Source organism: Rhinolophus sinicus, chromosome 9 (assembly GCF_057876585.1).
Source record: "Rhinolophus sinicus isolate RSI-liver-muscle chromosome 9, RSI-T2T, whole genome shotgun sequence".
Classification (NCBI taxonomy): domain Eukaryota; kingdom Metazoa; phylum Chordata; class Mammalia; order Chiroptera; family Rhinolophidae; genus Rhinolophus; species Rhinolophus sinicus.
Window position 1 is genome coordinate 35,694,890 of NC_142509.1, and position 17,456 is coordinate 35,712,345.

At 57.5% G+C, this 17,456-nt stretch overlaps 1 protein-coding gene across 2 annotated transcripts in view; it reads left to right on the plus strand.

The window, feature by feature from the left end:
• The window catches only part of MLXIP (MLX interacting protein), a 53,607-nt gene extending 36,530 nt beyond the window's left edge, over positions 1 to 17,077 (plus strand). Inside the window, exons 2-17 of one of the 2 annotated variants that reach the window (XM_019734047.3) lie at positions 320 to 426; positions 1,194 to 1,279; positions 2,581 to 2,670; positions 3,041 to 3,082; positions 3,438 to 3,609; positions 4,325 to 4,414; positions 4,997 to 5,088; positions 6,025 to 6,688; positions 7,096 to 7,202; positions 7,311 to 7,488; positions 8,967 to 9,094; positions 9,595 to 9,696; positions 9,791 to 9,918; positions 10,113 to 10,236; positions 11,452 to 11,581; positions 12,118 to 17,077. In XM_019734047.3, the coding sequence (XP_019589606.3) occupies positions 320 to 426; positions 1,194 to 1,279; positions 2,581 to 2,670; positions 3,041 to 3,082; positions 3,438 to 3,609; positions 4,325 to 4,414; positions 4,997 to 5,088; positions 6,025 to 6,688; positions 7,096 to 7,202; positions 7,311 to 7,488; positions 8,967 to 9,094; positions 9,595 to 9,696; positions 9,791 to 9,918; positions 10,113 to 10,236; positions 11,452 to 11,581; positions 12,118 to 12,239 (2,362 nt within the window). In that variant the 3' untranslated portion in view covers positions 12,240 to 17,077. Of the gene's footprint in view, positions 1 to 319; positions 427 to 1,193; positions 1,280 to 2,580; positions 2,671 to 3,040; positions 3,083 to 3,437; positions 3,610 to 4,324; positions 4,415 to 4,996; positions 5,089 to 6,024; positions 6,689 to 7,080; positions 7,203 to 7,310; positions 7,489 to 8,966; positions 9,095 to 9,594; positions 9,697 to 9,790; positions 9,919 to 10,112; positions 10,237 to 11,451; positions 11,582 to 12,117 lie in introns of both variants that reach the window. The other variant, XM_019734048.3, reaches the window with a different exon arrangement.
• Positions 17,078 to 17,456: the final 379 nt, after the last annotated feature.

The following is a 17,456-nucleotide window of genomic DNA, read 5'->3' on the forward strand; positions in this document are numbered from 1 at the left end:
TTGTAACTTTTAACTATGGAAAAATGTAAAGACATGCAGAAGTAGACAGAATAGGTTAATGAACCCTGTATACCCTCATCCCGCTCTGACAGGTAACAGCCCGTGGCCGTCCGGCTTCTTCCACACCTGCCGCCGTTGCCACCGCTCCTCCAGCCCCTCCCACTCCATACCCCAGTGACTTGTATATTCTGTCAGGCCTGTCCTGTGGCCTGTAACGGATTCATCCAGAGTTTCTGGGCCTGGGATGATCTGGTGGCACTTTTTTATTTCATTTTATTTTCAGAGGAACCACTGAGTTTCCTCTCTTCTTGCCTTTCAGTGGGAAGTTGGTATCTCCAAAGTGGAAGAATTTTAAGGGCCTGAAGCTCCAGTGGAGAGACAAGATCCGGCTCAACAATGCCATCTGGCGGGCCTGGTACATGCAGTGTAAGTAAGTGGGGCCTGAGCCGGGGCCCTCTGCGAGCTGGGGCTGCGAGGAGGCTGCAGGGGCCCCACGGCCTTGTGGGGCGACCCTCCAGGTACTTCCACCTGGAGGCCTTTGCACCTGGACCCCTTGGAACATGTGCCTCAAAGAGCAGCATGTCTCGGGCAGTGTGCAGAGGGACAAGCAAGCCCAATCCTGGTGAGCTGGACCCTGCTCGGCCGCCAGGCACGTGTCATGGAGGTGCCTGTCGTCTGCAGGAGATACATGTGTTAGCCAGTTGCTCCCAGCAGCGCCCACTGTTACGACAGACGCTTGGGCCTAGTGCATAAAGGCAGAGGTGGAGGGAGGGCCCAGTTCTTTTCAGGGGAGTCAGGAAGGGTATAGCCGAGAGGTGACCTTTGAAGAGTCCGAGCAGCTCCCATTGCCAGCAGGTCAGAGAAGGTGCAGGCCCCAGCCTTGTTCTGTCTGCAGCTCCCTGGGTGTGGTGGGCCTGGTGACATCAGCAGGCGATCGGCGTGCTTGTCCACCCTTGGGTTAGGCTGGCGTTTCTCTCAATGAGCAGGATTCCCTTTCTCACCCATGTCTTACTGACCGATTCTTGCCCTTTAACCTGGGCCCCTTTGTTTCCCTGACACCTCATTTTCCAAGGGAAGGAGAAGGGAAGAACACGTGGGAGGGTTCCCCCCTGAGGGGAGGGCTGTGGACGGAGGCCCGGGGCTCCTTCAGGGGCCTGGTCGCGGTAATAATGTCTTACCCTCTCTCTCCCCAGACTTGGAGAAGCGCCAGAATCCTGTGTGCCACTTTGTCACCCCACTGGACGGCTCTGTGGAAGTCGATGAACATCGCCGGCCGGAGGTACTTGGCTGCTGACCACGGGTGGCTAGGAAAGGACCGCGCTGTCGGTCACTCAGGAGGAGATGACTCACGGAGGGCTGGCAGTGAGGGTCGGCTCCCACAGTGGGCAACCCCAGGGGACGGTGCAGGGCTGCACTGTCCTATCAGCTGTTGTGACCTTGAGAAGTGACAGGGATGTGGAAGCCGTGGCCTCTGACACCCCGCAGAGGCTGCCCCTTCTCAGAGCTGTCTGACCCAGGGACTGAGGGGTCCTCCAGGCGGGACTTACCCTCTCCTTTCCTGTGACATTCATATTGCTCTGGAGTCAGCAGCGAGGGATTTGGGCTCCTTGCACGGCAGATATCTTCAACAATTAAAGAATGACCTCGAGATCTTTATACCCTGGGAGGGAAGGATGTTGAAGGAAAAATACGTGAAAAAAAATGCAAGCGTCATGGCAGTATCTTAGTATCTTTATTCAGAAGTTTCTTCCTGGTGTGGGTACCTCTGGGGGGTGGGGTTCATGTGCGGAAGAGCCGAGACCCTTCTTTCCTTTATATTCTCCTGCACTGTTTCAGTTTTGTCCAAGCATGTCTTCCTGCTGTGATAAAGGGGGGAGAATGGAAAGTAACCCAATGGAAGACAGTGTTGAGTAGTTGGACGTGGTACTAGACATTCAAGAATATAATTTTGTCAGGTCTGGTAATTATACTGTATTATTATTTACGGCGAAGGTTCTTCACTGTCAGAGACACACAAGGAAGCGTTTTCAGGTGAAATGATGTGGGACCTTGATGTGACAGGGGGCTGAAAGTGAGGTGGGCTCTCTGGCTGAGGCAGTTGTGAGTTCCTTCTCACCAGAACTCTGCAAGGCTATGGTGACAGGGATTCATGCCCCGCGTAAGGGACGGCTGAGCTAGGTCCTCTGGGAAGTCACTTTCCACCTGACACTTCTGTGACTGACCGCTCGTCTTCACTCTGAGAATGCGGCAGCGGCTACTGGAAACAGGCCACTAGGTCTGTGTAGGGCCCTCAGCGCCGGGAAGGAGGGCTCCTCCCTCCTCTGAGCATCCTGTGCGACCCTACCCCGTCCAGGCCCTCGGGACCGTGCCGCCAAAGCCCCTCCTGGTTGTCGTAGATCCTGAGGTGAAAGCACATTTTCAGGCAGAGGCCGCTTGTCACCCAGAGAGGGAGACACTTTGTGAATGAAGGTGTGGGCACAGGGCAGGGTTCGCCAGGCTGACCTCCAGCCCAGCGTACAATGACTTCTGCTCATCCACCAAGACGCCATCTCTTCACCCTGACCTGCTTCCCTCTCACAGGCCATCACCACAGAAGGGAAGTACTGGAAAAGCCGCATCGAGATCGTGATCCGGGAGTATCACAAGTGGAGAACCTACTTCAAGAAAAGGGTATCCGTCTGGCTTGGGCTCCGCAAAGGGCATGTTCGGGGAGCCCCCGTAGAGGCGGGAGGGGCCTCGCCCATGTTCAGAACGCTGGCCCTGAGGCTGTGGCTCCACCACTGCCTGGTCGCCCTGTCTGAGCTCTCGGCTTCTCCGGCTCTGGGCGGGGCTGTTTGTCTCACAAACACTGGTTAGGAATCGCCTCTGTGTCCCCATCGGCCTAGGGACAGCATGAGGCAGGACCCCTCTCCCCACCTGCCTCCCAGACAGAAGAGGTGACGATGCTTCCGGAGTTCATGCACTTTTAGGGAGCAGAGGCTACACGTCTCATCCCCTGCCAGGGCCTTGGGTGACCACCTGTCCCTCCTTTTCTCCACAGTTACAGCAGCATAGGCATGAGGACCTCTCCAGTCTGGCCCAGGTGAGTGAGCTGGGGCCGTGAGGACCCTCAGGGGAACCCCTTTTTGACAAGAAGCAGCAATGACTTGGGTGGCCCGACAGTGAGCCTTGCAGCAGAAGGCGGTGGGGGCACAGACTCTCCCTGCAGCTTGAGGAGAGGCCACCCCCTTCCCACATGAAGGACACGAAAAGCTAAGGAAACCGGGCAGTTCTCTCTGCTAGGTGGGTCCCCACATGCCTCCCCCACTCACCTTGTCTTCTGTACAGCGGCCCCTGCTGCTCTGTAGGATAGGAGAACGTGTGTCCCCACATGACAGGTTGGGAACTGAGTCCACTGTCGCCCCTTCACTTTTTCCTTCCCCCTCTGTTGGCGGTAGGATGATGACATGCTTTATTGGCACAAACATGGGGATGGATGGAAGACCCCAGTCCCCATGGAGGAGGACCCACTGCTGGACACAGACATGCTCATGTCCGAATTCAGCGACACACTCTTCTCCACGCTCTCCTCACACCCGCCGGTGGCCTGGCCCAACCCACGGGAAATAGGTAACCCACTCCACATCCTTGACTTGGAATGCCCAGCTGGTTTGCCTCTCTGCCAGGCCCCCTCTGGGGCAGGCTTCGCCTCAGGGCCATGTCTGAGCTGCTGTGTGTCGCTTGTTTAGGGCAGCCGTAAGGAGGAGTGGCCAGCTTCACTGACATCTGAGGGCCACATACCCTGAGTAGCTGGGGACTGCAGACTGAGCCTGCCCGGGCAGCTGTCAGGCCTGTGGTACCTCTGAGAGAACAGAGCGGGGGGTTGATCTGAACCACTTTCACGTCTCTGATTCTGTCCCCTTAGCAGAGGATGTGTGCCTAGACCCAGTGGCAGGGCCTGTGACTCACTCTAAGCAAAGTCAGCAGCATTCCTGGGCATGACCGCTCACCTGGTTGTCTGGTTAACCCTTCAGGGAAGAGCCCACCAACTGAGAATTAGACAGGGTCGACGGGAGGAAATGTCTGCATAGCTGTTCACGGTTCCCTGGGAGTGTCTGTTCCTGATACTCAGTTTACCTTTCTTGCAAAAACTCACATTCTTTCCTGCCTTCTGAGGGTGGAGAATGGCCAGGAACCCACAAGAGAGTTGAAATCCCAGCCAGCTGCCTACATTTCTCCTTGGAAGAATCTAGAACGTGAGCAGGCCAGGAAGATCCATTCTAGGCCTTCTGACTTTGTCTGAGAAGGCAAACTGAGTCCTCTGTCTCCTCTCTGATTCTTATAGCACATCTGGGAAATGCGGACATGATTCAGCCGGGGCTGATTCCATTGCAGCCCAATCTGGACTTCATGGACACGTTTGAACCTTTCCAGGGTGAGGACGTGGGGCAGAGAAAGCATGGCCACCGGCACCTGCTGTGCCCAGGACAGCGGGCTGGTGCTTCCCTTTCACAGAGGGCACTGTTAGCATGTGCAGGGCATGTGGGGAGGGCTTGGAAATGTCCCAAAAGTACTTTCTTTTTTGGTTGTAGCTACAAAGCCTGGGAAGTTTCTCTGTGACAGTTCTCTGTCAAGGAAATTGTATTCTCATTGTCGCTGTCTCTCAGCTTCTGGTTTGGCCATGGCTGTAAGCAGTTCTCCCTCCAGGCAGCAGAGGGCACTGAGGACACGGCTGCCTCCTGGCAGTTTCCTGTGGTTAGAACTGGTTGGTCCTTGAGCTCCGCCATTGTAAGAGCAGGTGAAATGCCAGACCTGGGAGCATTTCAGAGCCATCCTCGTTGCCAGCATGTGCGGTTCCAATCAGAGGGCCTCTTTCTACAGGGTTACCTCTGGGAAGAATGCCCTCTTGCCATCATTCCTCTGGGTTAGGCGGGGTTCAGTGCCTGATTTGTTTGCATCTTAATTCAGGGAAGTGATGGGCACACAGAGCTCAAACGCCCCTGGTGTTGTCTTTCAGACCTCTTCTCTTCCAGCCGCTCCATTTTCGGGTCCATGCTGCCTGCACCTGTCTCAGTACCTGCGCCAGATTCCGACAGCCCACCTGCTCAGGTAGAGGGAGCTGGGGGAGGGGCACCGGGCTGGTCGTCAGGTCTCTGCAGCCACGACCACGCGTCCGTCATGTGCAAAGTGCTCGGGGTGGCTGCATCTAGTGCCGAACACAAGAAGTTATTCTAGCCGTCCTTGAAAGCATCCTAGGTCTCCATGATCGTGGGAGACTGTCTCATGCTCCTGCCAAAGGCTCCAAATAACGTGTGTGCAGCGAGCTCTGTTCTGAGCAGTTAAGATGGGCTTAGCGAGACAGCAAGCAAACACGTGGATCGCTAAGAAAAAGTTCTGTGTATTCCTTGTAGTTTTTACTCAGCAGTGAACACAAGCTAGGGCTATAGGGCTGAGTCAGGCAGGGTCCTCTGTCCTGACAGGGCTCTCAGGCTGCTGCCCGTACCCAGTTAGACACCAGTAACCTGGCCCCATCTCCTCCCGCCTGGCTCTGGGAAGAAGTTCGTCTGTAGAGACTGAGATCTGAACAACTAATTCCTTAAAGCGTTTCCCTTTTTGGAAGAGGTGACCTCTCTAGAAGGTGATACATGAAACTGTCCTGAGGGAACCCCAGGAGCAGCTGCGATCCAGGCTGCTTCTGCTCTGTAACAGAAGATGGCAGGGACTTTCGGGGGACCCCTGCTGGACTCCAGAAACAAGATACTCCCAGGCTGAGAGCCAGCTGTGTGCAGATAGTCGCTTGTCTGAGCCCTGTGTTATCATTTAGTTCCTTCTGGAAACAAGAGCCCTGCCGACGCCTGGGCAGACGCAGATCCATCTCCCCAGATTAGCAGTCACGGGATGTGGGGGTCCTTTTATCCCTTCTGTCCGGGGCTTCGTCTCAGGTGCCCGGCGGACGATGTTGGACTTTGTGGTGTGTCGAACTAGAAAGTGAGGCGTTGTGTGGTCACAGCGTTTGTTGCTCACTTCCTTGTCTCCCCTGCTCAGGAGAATCCCCTGCCAACCACTGCCCTCCCCACCGTGAGCCTCCCTGACAGCCTCATTGCGCCGCCTGGAGCAGCCAGTGCCCTGGACTCCACAGACAGGCCGGGCTGTGAGCACGCTGGCCGGCCCGAGGACCCCTTTGTCCAGCCCGCAGACTTTGGTCCCTCGGCGCCGCCGCTGAGCGTCCCGCAGCCTTTCCTTCCCGTCTTCACCATGCCCCTGCTCTCTCCCAGTCACACCCCGGCGCCAGCCTCCCCAGCTGTGCCGCTTGTCCCTCCTGCCACTGCCCTGAACCCCTCAACTCCACCTGCCTTCCTGCAGCCACAGAAGTTTGCTGGAGTCAGCAAGTCGCCAGCTGTCATCACCCACACGGCCTCCGCCACTCTCACGCACGACGCCTCTGCCACCACCTTCAGCCAGAGCCAGGGCCTTGTCATCACCACCCGCCATCCCACCCCCTCGCTTTCCCCCTGCGGCCTCGCTCTGTCTCCAGTCACCCGGCCACCAGCCGTGGGGCCTCCCCAACCCCAAACAACCCGTTTAACTTTTGTGCACCCCAAACCTGTATCCTTGACTGGAGGGAGGCCCAAGCAGCCCCCTAAAATAGTGCCTGCTCCCAAACCAGAGCCTGTGTCCTTGGTACTGAAGAATGCTTGCATCGCCCCAGGTGAGTCGGGGGGTGACCCCCTCCCCCCGGGTTTTCCCCTGTCCCCAAGGCTTGTAAACTCTTGACACACATTGGGATGTGAAAAACGTTATGAACTACTACATGTGTGTGACCTACTCCATTTTCTAGGCTGTGTTGTTCTTTTAAAGTTAGTCTCAACTCAGTTTGGAAACTTGTGGTCTCAGTCAGCTCTCTGCTGGGTGTGTAATCTGTCCCCCGTCAAGGAGAAGTTACAAACAAATGTTAGGTGCTCTGGTGGCTTTCTCTTTCCATGCCCTGTGGTGAGGGAAGCTGTCTCCATGGCAGCCAAGGGGTCGTGTGTTTCTCCTGGGGCCCTGCAGCTTGGGGTTCAGCACCAGGAGCCCCCCGTCACCTTGTGCGTGTTGTGCCAGCTGCTGCCTTTGCAGGACAAGCACAAGCAGTGATTATGACAGGCCCTCTGAAGACAGAAGGGATGTTGGCCTCTACCGTGTCCCAGTCCAACGTGGTCCTCACGCCTGCTGCCATCGCCAGGGTGAGGGACAGACCTCAGCATCACAACCCCCGCGTGGCCCTGCTCGTGGGCGGCCCTCCCCCAGCACGACATGGGCAGGGGTGACCTCTGTCTCCTGTATCACCCCAGGCTCCTGGAGTTACGGAGTTCCACAGCGGCATCCTGGTGACAGACCTCGGCCACGCCACGAGCAGCCAACCCACGCCCGTCTCCCGGCTCTTCTCTCCAAGCACAGTGCCGGAGTCCCTGGTGAAGGGCGAGCAGGCCCCGGTGCCCGGGGGCAGCCCCCAGGTCCCTGCCGGTGCCAGTGAGTGTTCACTCCGGGGGGAGCAGTTGGGGCTTTGTAAGTGAAACGAGCGGGCCCTCCTGGGGTGGGGAGGCCGCCCGTGAGGTGCCTCAGGATTGAGCCTGGCCTTGTGGGCAACGCAGTGAGGTGTCAGAAACCTGCCGACGACCCAGGCTAGGAAAATGCTCAACTCAAGCAGGAGAACCACAGCCGTGGAAAAGTAGCAGGCGTGTTGCAGTGTCGGTAGCTAGAAACTCGGGGAAACACGAATAATAACCTCCTTCAGAAAGGCCTGGCCCTGAGCTGCCAGTCTGAGCCAGGAAAGGAGAAAAGGAATTGTGGAATCCTTGTTGGTAGTTGCCAGAACACACTAGCCACAGAAGCCCTCGGGCTCTGTCTCCACGTCAGCTCGTAAGCCCTGCGCATCTGTCAGCCAGCTTCCACGTGTGGGCCTTTCACTGGGGAGCCGGTCAGGGTGACACCTGACCAGCAGGAGGTTGGGGGTAAGGGATTTGCCCAAAGCTGTGCCGCAGGGGCTGGGATGGGGCTGGAACCAGAAGCCCAGCTCCTTCCACTCAGGAAGCTGAAACAAAGCCACGGCCTGGCTGCTCCTGGAACTCGGTGCCAAGAGCTGTCTTCCTTCTGCCTCGGAAGACACAAGGAGGAAGGTCTCTGCTTACAGAGGCCAGACAGAGGGACCTGTCCGAGGACAGCTTTGGAAGAATAAGGACCTCGTGTCTGGAAAGAAGGACACAGACTAGTAATGAGACAGGCCCCTAAAGTCACATAAGGAAGAGCTCGGGAGATGTCACCTTGTTTACTGAGGCTCAAGACACAGGAAGTGAGAGCTGTGCTGGGAGCTTGAGAGAGCGTATGGCAAGAGTAATCCAGTAGAGGAAATGAACTTGAACTGTTGTGTACAGAAAGGTAGAAGGGCCGAGAGGCTGCAGAGGTGTCTCCTGGGAGCTGTTCCCTGAGACATCCCAGCGGCTGCAGCACAGCCCACCAAGGTCCCAGGTTCTCTCCATCACACTTTCCGTGGGTAAAAGAGTGTTTTTGTTTTAATTAAAGTTTGGGGTGTGGGTAAGGTTGAAAAAAGTCAGAGAAAACATCTCTGTAGAGTTTCAAGAACAAAAGTAGAACATATGCATGTTCTTACCACACCGGGTGAGAAGCGGAGCCTTATAAGCCCTGTGGAGACTGTTGCCTCCAGGTGGCTTTGTAAGAGGCTGTCAGACCTCCTCTCAAAACGCCCACGTCCCCCAAGACCTGTGACTGGCAGAGCTCAGGCCACACTCCGCTCCATGTCCGGCCAGCCCTCCTCAGGCCTCGCGCAGGCCTGGCAGAACCCCCTTCGGAGGTTGGCAAGGATTTCTCTGGGTTTTGCTCTGAGGCTGCTGTGGGGGGTTCGCCAGGGGTTTCCGAGTTTTGGGACTTGTTGGGGGTTCGCTTCGTGGGTGAGCCAGCCCTGTCCCTAAGAAGCATCTCTGTTCTCTCAGGTCGAGACGGCCCGACCTCAGGGCAGGCGTCCCCATGTGCGTCCGAACACAGCCCCAGTCCTCAGTCTCCCCAGAACAACTGCTCAGGGAAATACTCCGCGGACCCCAAAAATGTGGCTGTTTTAAAGGTACCTCATGTCCCTCTCAGGTCTTGATTCTCTTGGAAGGATGGGGCGGCAAAGAGGCGGAGAATAGCCTGGGACCTTTGGGACAGCTGTGTCCCGTAGGACACTGGAAAGGAGAGCCACAGGCTTCCGTGTCCCCTGGGCTGGGTTAGTTAGCATCGGAAGCATGGTGTCTGCTGCTGTCATCTGGAGCCTAAGCCCGCTCCTCCCCCGCCACCCACTCTCCAGCCTGTGGAAGGAACATGGAGTCCTGTAACGTGGGAGGAAGTGGCAGCTGCCAGAACTGGGACAGCAGAGGAGAGGTTTGCGGGTGGTTGGGAAGTGCTGAGTCAGCAGCGTTTGTTCTTTCCAGTCATTGCAGGGCCTTGCCCTCCAGCTTCCTGTCGCCCCTCCTTCCACGTAGCTCTGTCCCCAGTAGTCAGCAGCAGGTTGGGAGGGAGGAGAGAGAGGAGGGACGAGGGGACGCGGCCCCAGGTCGCTGTGACGGGCCGCGTCCCCAACAGAACCGGCAGATGAAGCACATCTCAGCCGAGCAGAAGAGGCGCTTCAACATCAAGATGGGTTTCGACACCCTGAACAGTTTGATCTCCAACAACTCCAAGCTGGTGAGGCGCCCGGGGTGTGGGGGCCGGGGCCAGGCGGGCCGCGGGGCGCAGAGCTGGGCCTGACGCCGCCCGCCCGCCCGCCCGCCGCCCACAGACCAGCCACGCCATCACGCTGCAGAAGACAGTGGAGCACATCACCAAGCTGCAGCAGGAGCGCAGCCAGGTGCAGGAGGAGGCGCGGCGTCTGCGGGACGAGATCGAGGAGCTCAATGCCACCATCATGTGAGGCGCAGCCCTGGGCCTGTGGCCTCAGCAGCCTTGGCAGCAGCACTTTGCTTTTTGTCACCCTCCCCTTCCCAGGCCCCCTCTTGGGCCTGTGGTGACCCGACAACGGGCTGGCCATGCCCATTGCGGCCCCCGGGGTCCAAATTTCCCACCGGCTGCTCCAAGCTTTCTGACTCGTCCTGTCCTTTCAGCTCCTGCCAGCAGCTGCTCCCGGCCACAGGAGTCCCCGTCACCCGGCGCCAGTTCGATCACATGACAGACATGTTTGACGAATATGTGAAGAGCCGGACACTGCAGAACTGGAAGTTCTGGATTGTATCTTTGGGTTTTCTTTGCACCCTCCCCCCCTCCCCAAACCAGCACACCGAAGCAGCACACATCCACCCTCTAGCTCCTTCAGAAGGATTCTAAGTGGTGGTTGTTCATTGGGACAGGCAATGCTAGTTTCTGCGTCGAGCGAGGAGCTCTGGCCAGGCCCGCGGTGTGGAGCGAGTCTGTCATTGGCGACTGCCCAGGCTCGGGGCTTCCTGGGAGGCACAAGGGGCCAGCGGTGCTCTCTAGGTCCTTGAGAAATAAAGATACCGCTAGAGCCACTCGCAGAAGCAATAGTGTGGAGAGGAGGTGGGATCTTGTCTCACACATCCCGGCAGCCAACAGTGGGAAGGGTCAGTACCACCCACGTGACAGATGGGAAACGGGCTCACAGGACCAAGTGGCAGAGCCCGCATTGAAACCAGTTCCCTGCAGGCTGTCCTCTAAGTTTGTGCCCCAGACCCTGAATGCCGTCATGAGGTGCTGGGCCCTGTCTCTGGGGACAAGGCCCCCCTCGCCTGGCTTTCCAGATGGCAGCAAGGCCCTGACAGGGAACGGCTCCTGCCTTGTCACTCGTCACCCAGGGGCTGCTCCACCTCTGAGCAGACAGTGCGCACACGGAGGGTGGGCTGCCGCCCCTGTCAGCTGACAGGGCAGAGGGTACCTGTGCACCTAATGGCTGGCTCTGAACAGAAGAGCGTGGACACCCCTCTGGCTCCCTGCCTCACTGTCCTGATGCCGAGCTGTGGTCCTGATCCCTTATCACTGGCCAGTGGCAGCTGGGGTGAAGCGGGACCTCTGGTCGGATGGCACATTCCTCAGCACCAGGCTGAGGCACCGGGCCCTGGGGACACTGTCTTGGCCCAGGTCACAGGGCAGGTGGACCTCGTGCCTCCACTGAGCAGGTTGCTTGAGGTGGAGAGCCGGCATACTGGTGTTTGACACGAAAGACAGACGTCACCTGCAGACAGATGGTTTCCACCCGCTGCTCTGTGTGCTTCCGCTGCACCAGGACACATTCCAGACCGAGGAGACGTCCCTGTCGTGCCTCTGGCCTGCTCAGAGTTGGGTGTGGTTAGGTAGAGCCGTTGTGGCGTGTGTGAGGGCTGCCTACCTTGCCCAGGTCCTGTCGCCACCGTCTGCAGTTGCTTGTCGGTCCCAAGGAGGCCGCCCACCTCCTCCTCGCTCCACCTTTTCTTTAACCCACATGCCGTGTAGTTCAGTGTCATCATCAAGCCACTGTTCGAGTCCTTCAAGGGGATGGTGTCCACCAGCAGCCTGGAAGAGCTGCACCGGACGGCACTGTCCTGGCTGGACCAGCACTGCTCCCTGCCCATCCTCAGGCCGAGTGAGTGGCGGGTGGGTAGCCCGGGTGTGGGGCTGAGGGCGTCACCCTGAGCTGCAGAGAACCCAGGCTCCAGGGCCTGTGGTGAGCGCTGGGCCAGCACGGCTCGCCGGCCACCTGTGTGTGTCACTGTGATCACGTCCAGCCCACATTTACTGAGCACTTGCTGTTCACCAGGCCTGTCTCGGTGCCGTCAGATGTGTTTTCTTGTTTAGTCTTTAAAATAACCAACAAAGCTATGCCTGCAATTAAGGTTATGGAGGCGTAGTGCTAACACAGGAGGACAAGCGGGACAAGCTTAGCATTCCCGCCTGTGCAGGACAGAAGGTAGGATTCGGGGCGCTATCCTACAGGCAGAGGGGTGAGGGCCTGTTGGCATAGCGGCTTCCTGGGGCCTGCCCTTGGGTTGGGCTCAGTGCCTCCCAACTTGGCGAGCACGAGAACCGCCATGGTGGTGTGTAAGCGTGCGTGTGGGGTGCACTGGGGCTGGGAGCCGCGCGTGTGCCGTGCCGTCAGGCTAACCCCCTCCTGTCTTACAGCGGTGCTGAACACCCTGCGGCATCTGAGTACCAGCACCTCCATCCTCACAGACCCGTCCCGGCTGCCAGAGCAGGCTGCAGAGGCTGTCACCAGGATTGGCAAGAGATCGGGGGAGTCTTAGCAGCGCTCAGTGGGCATGTGGCCACACGAGATGCCCTGGGGACCCTTCCCTGCCCGTGGACAGGTGGCCGCGTCCCACACCTCTGCTGACGCGGAGCCCCAGGACCTCCCTCCGACTCTGCGGGCCCACTGGGCCGCTGGGGCACTGTACTCAGGTCTGAAGCAGGGTCGGTCCTGCCAACAGCAATAGCCCGTCTTGGGGATCCCTTGCTGTAAACTCTCACTCAGCAACCTCAGTCACAACCTCTCCTGCCCTTGGGACAGCCCAGACAGAACGCTGCTGCCGCTGCGGCCCTGTTCTGCTGGTGGCCCCTGGCGCCAGTGTGGGGAGCAGGTGGGGCAGCCGGAGGCAACACTGCTCCTGGAGTTGGAAAACTGAAGGGTCCCTTCCGGCTCACGTCTGTCGTACCCTGGGCAGTTATACTGCTTTGGCCGCCTGTGGGGACTTGGAAGGCATCTTTCTTCCTCCCCAGACTCGACTTTGTAGATAGACTGGGACAACTGCTCAGGCTTATGCACGGTCAGCTGCTTGGGGAGCCTCAGAACGCACGTGTGCAAAAGCAGGGGCTGTGAGCGCACACGGGACGAGAAGGAAAGCACAAACAATGCGAAGCTGCCAGTCTGGCTGGGAAACCCTCCGGGGCGGTGTCCTCATCCAATAGATGTAGGTCCCCTTGGCGTGACTTGAGAATTACGGTGGGGACTTCGCCCGGGGCCTCGCCAGGTGTCAGCTCACAGCGTGGCCCTTCCACCCTTCTTCTCCACCTGCTTCCAAGCTCAGCCTTGGACAAGCCATCAGTGTCTAAAGGACACGCACAGCCCTTAGGGTGTGGCATCTGAAAGGCCAGCCTCCACGGTGCTGCATTGTTCACCCGGGAGCCCCAAACCATCACAGTTCTCGGACCAAAGACGTCTGCACACCCAAAGTCTGTTGTCTTGTGTTTGGAGGAAGAAACCGAATGTTGAAGGCAGAACTCCGGGGAGGCCAGCCTCCCTGTGCGTCGGCATCGCCCAGATCAGACAGCAAAGCATTACCCTCGGAGCTGACAGAGGGGGGGACGTGTGGGGGCAGCGGGCTGTTTCCGAATGTGGGACTTGTAGTGGGGGGGTTCCGGGGGAAGGCACGGCCGGAGGGCGTCCAGGCCCCATCCTCGCCGGATCTGCTGGAGGAGCTGCGGGTGGAAGGGCAAATTAACACTCAGGACGCCCGGCCAAGAGCACCTCCTGCAAAGAAAGTGCTCTTATCGTCCTGCTGTGAAGTTCAGAGGGCCAGCTGGCTGTCCCCTAGCCTCCCTGCCAGAGATAGAGACAAGACAGCAGTGCTGGGCAGACCGGGAGTCTTTGAGGGGACCCGGGAGCCATGTGGTGGGGAACCATCGCTACCTCCTGAAGTTCCGATCCATGCAGAGGCCACCCCTGGTTCCTGGAGGCCCAGGGAAGGCTGTCAGAAGGCGGCCAGCCCTGCCTCAGCCTGGGTGATAGAGCATGGATGGGGGTTCTCCCGCTGCCAGCCGTGCCACCGTCTCCGCTGCAGGTCACTGACCAGTCGCCTGCAGTCTGGGCCGTGCTTCGACCCCGTATGAGAGCAGTGTGGCGGCCGGCACCCCTCAGCCTCCCCACAAAATGTGTTTACAAGCCTCCCGGATCTCTTTCCAAGGGGTGAGCACAAGATGAGGCTGGGCTGGTCCTTAATTTCCACTGGGATGTGGTAAGAGAATCCACCTTTGCCCCCAGGGTAAACGTGGAGTCCCCTTCAAAAGGGGGCGACCACCGTGGTAAAAGCCCCAGGAGAGGAAAAGGGAAAAAGTAAAACGTGAAACGTCCCCAGCTCGGAGGGCTCGTGGAGGGTGGGGAGCTTGGCTCCTGCCCCAGATCCTGTGCCTTTATAAACCGCTAGGTGGCCACAGTGCTTGGCCCGGCCTAAACCTCTCCTGAATCGATAGCTTTCTCCCCACCCACCCCTTGCTGGGAGTCCTTTTTTAAAAACTCCATGGGATATAAAATTGGCCTCTTGCTTCTTTGGCCTACCTCTCTGTCTCTCCCTTTTGCTGAATTAATGTTCATGATTCTGTTTTGTTCGATATTTAAGGCTGTTAGGTTGTATGTGACTTTGAAGGGTGTGTGTGTGTGAATGTGTGTGTCTGTATGTCTGTGTGTCTCTCTGTCTCTCTGTGTGTCCCAGCAGACTGGTAACAGATGCATGTTTTTGTTTGAGATATTTACTTAAATCCATTTCTCTTGGTGCTTGCCATTACCACGCCTGGAGGGCCACAAAGCTGTTGTTTCTCTTACTGCAGACGTAATCGTTTCTTGTCCTGGAAGTTTTCTTGTGGAATCTTGCCTGATGGATCTGGCTTAGCCTTGACCTCCGTCCTGGAGTGCCCCAGCTGGGGTCTGGGATACCGAGGCCACTCTGCCAGCGGCCTGCGGTGGACGCTGCCAGTGGGGCTGTGATTTGTTTACACTCATTGTCACATCCCACTCCTGTTCCTACTCCCACAAAAGGAACTAAAATGCTGACATTTTGGAGAATAAGAAAAATCAATCCGAAAAGAGAAAACGATGCCGTCTGGCACAGAACTCTGCAAGTGTTTCTGTGAAATCTCTGTGTGCCATCAGCTCCCTCACGCTGCTGCTTGCTGTTTCACAATGAGTGGGGACAGAGCCGCTGCCACCGTGGGGCTTTCTGAAAGGCGAAAGGCCTGTCCCTCTTGTCTCAGGCCAGTTACACACCAGCTGTCACCACCCCCTCAGAAGGTGGCAGACCGGCAGCTTTGGAAGCAGTCCCCACGTCAGAAGTTGGTACTGGGTCTTGTCAAGGATGAGGGAGTGGGCTGGGCAGCGGCATCCCCAGCTCGGCCCTGTGGGAGGGGTGGCCAGTGGTTGCCCGTGTGTCCTCGGGTACCCGCTTTCTCTACTTCCTGTTCTTGTGACCTGACCCTACATCCCCCTTCTAGACGTCAGGCCTAAAGGTTTTTCTGCTATGGCTGATAGAAATATAAACAGATTCTTAGGAGACCAGGGTGGTGCCGAACCCCTTTGTCCTGTCCCAGGTGAAGTGGTGCGGTGGTGAGTGCCATTGCCTGATCCTGGCAGACTCACCACCTGGAAAGGTCACACACTCCCGTCTCCACGTGTGGTCTTGGCTGGCTCCCCACCTAGAATCCCCGGTAGCAGGTTTGTAGTTGTCTGCAGGTGACCAGTTTTCACTGTGTAGCTGACTAGAACTCATTGGAGTGGAGCGGGACTGTCCTGTGGGCCTGTCAGCCGTGGCCAGCAGCCTCGCTCAGTGTGGGGTGGGGTGGGTGGGTGCAGTGGCCAGGCCCCGCGATGGCCGAGCCTGCCTCAGTCGGTTCTTTTATGTCACTGGCTGCAGATAGGCTTGGAACAGCGCCTCATTCCCCCTCACACTCTCAGCAGTCCCTTCCCCTCCGGTGGTCACCTGGTCCCTCGGTGGATTTGTCCCACTGCTCGAGGCCCGCTCACAAACCAGGGTGTAAGCTGGGCTGCTCTCTCTCTCTGGCAGGAAGAACAGCCTTTCCCTAGAGCCACCTTGCTTCCGCTTTAGCCCTTTGCCGAAGGCGAAACCCGCCCACCACCTGCAAGGACTTAACTTTGCAGAGCAATTCCTGGGCTGGGGCCTGGCAGGGAAGGGAGTGGGGAGAGCCCCGCTGTGGCAGCGTGGAGCCTTGGGATGCCTGGGCAGCGGCAAACCCTGGTTTGGCTCGGCACCTCAATGCCTCCCACGTATAATAGAGGGTTTTCTCCACGTCTGAACACAGGTAAGGGGAGAGGAGAGCGAGGCTGGAGGGCGGAAGAGCTTGGAAGCTCAACGCACGTTTGTACCATTTCGTATCTTGGCCTTGGTCTGCCCAGCAGGTCTGTGGTCGGAAGGGCTCCAGAAACAGGGAGAGAAGCCTTAGGTTCCCCGGTGCTTCACATGGGTCAGCTGCCTGAGTCTCTCTCCCTTCTGAGGACTTGGCTTTCCAGCCTCAGCCCCTGCGGGCTGTTTCCTTGTTGGAACTTGCGAAAATCAGCCCTTGAGAAAGAAAAGGGAACTCTTTATGTTGAATGTTGGCTTTTCCTTTGTGTGTGTGTGTACGTGTGTGCTTGCACAAGCCTGCGTGCGTGTGTGTTTACTTAATGGAATTTTATTTTTGTGAAATTCCTTTCCAATTATGTAGCAAAACTCACCTCTATCTCCCAGTCGAACTTTTGGTTTCGCAGTCAACCCAGGGCATCGCTGATTTGAAGGATTCTCTGCTGGGTTTCTGAGCAGAGACATGCTGCTCTCAAGAGTTGAGGTTGTGGCGGGTTGGGAGAGACTGAAGTTTATACATTTCCGTAGAGTTTACATCCTGCAATTAAAAGGTATGAAGGGCTCGGCCCCAGGAACCACGACTCCCAGGCCGCGTTCTCGCAAGGGAGCTGGGAAGCAGCCTCTCCCCCACTGCACCTGCTGCTTCTGTATCTGAATTTTTTCACACAGTTCGTGAAAGGAAACCGTATTATTTGCTTATTTTATAACAGCAGGGCCGAAACACCACGTTCTCTTCCAGGTCTCGGTCCATCGTGTAAATGACCCCTTTTCCTCTGTGGTGAGCTCTGGTGATTGTCAGGGCCCCTGAGGAGACAGGTACCCCTTGGGGGTCTGAAAACCAATCAGACCCCAGAAGAGCCTTGTCCATCGGAGGCTCCCTCAGGCCTGCGTCACCCAGAACATGGCCCTTTCTGCTCTGCTGTCGAGAACCACATCTCCACCAGCTGTATTCAACACTACAATGCAGTTTGAAAACTATATTTGCATCCAAGACAATAAAAAGCCGTATTTTTTGGAAACACCTGTGGTGTGTGTTGTCAGTGGTCCCCTGTTGAGTTGTGGCGGAGATGACAGCAGATGAGGACACAGCTCACTCATTCTAACCTGGAGATACGGCTCCGCCTGGAGTGTTGTGGGGAGAGGCCAAGCAGGCGGGGGCTCTGGATGTGTGTCCAGGAAGGCAGGTCCTAAACGGGCCTGTGCTGAAAGGGCTGGTGACACACCCAGTGTGACAGGCCGTGCTCTCACCAGAGCCTGGCACTGCAGGGCTTTGCCAGGCGGACAGTTCAGTGGTGGGCACACAGCCCTTGCCTTGCACGCTGTACAGGGTGGCTGTGAGTTCACAAAATCACATGTGTCACGGTGCTCTGTGACCCGTGAAGCCCTGCACGTAAGAAA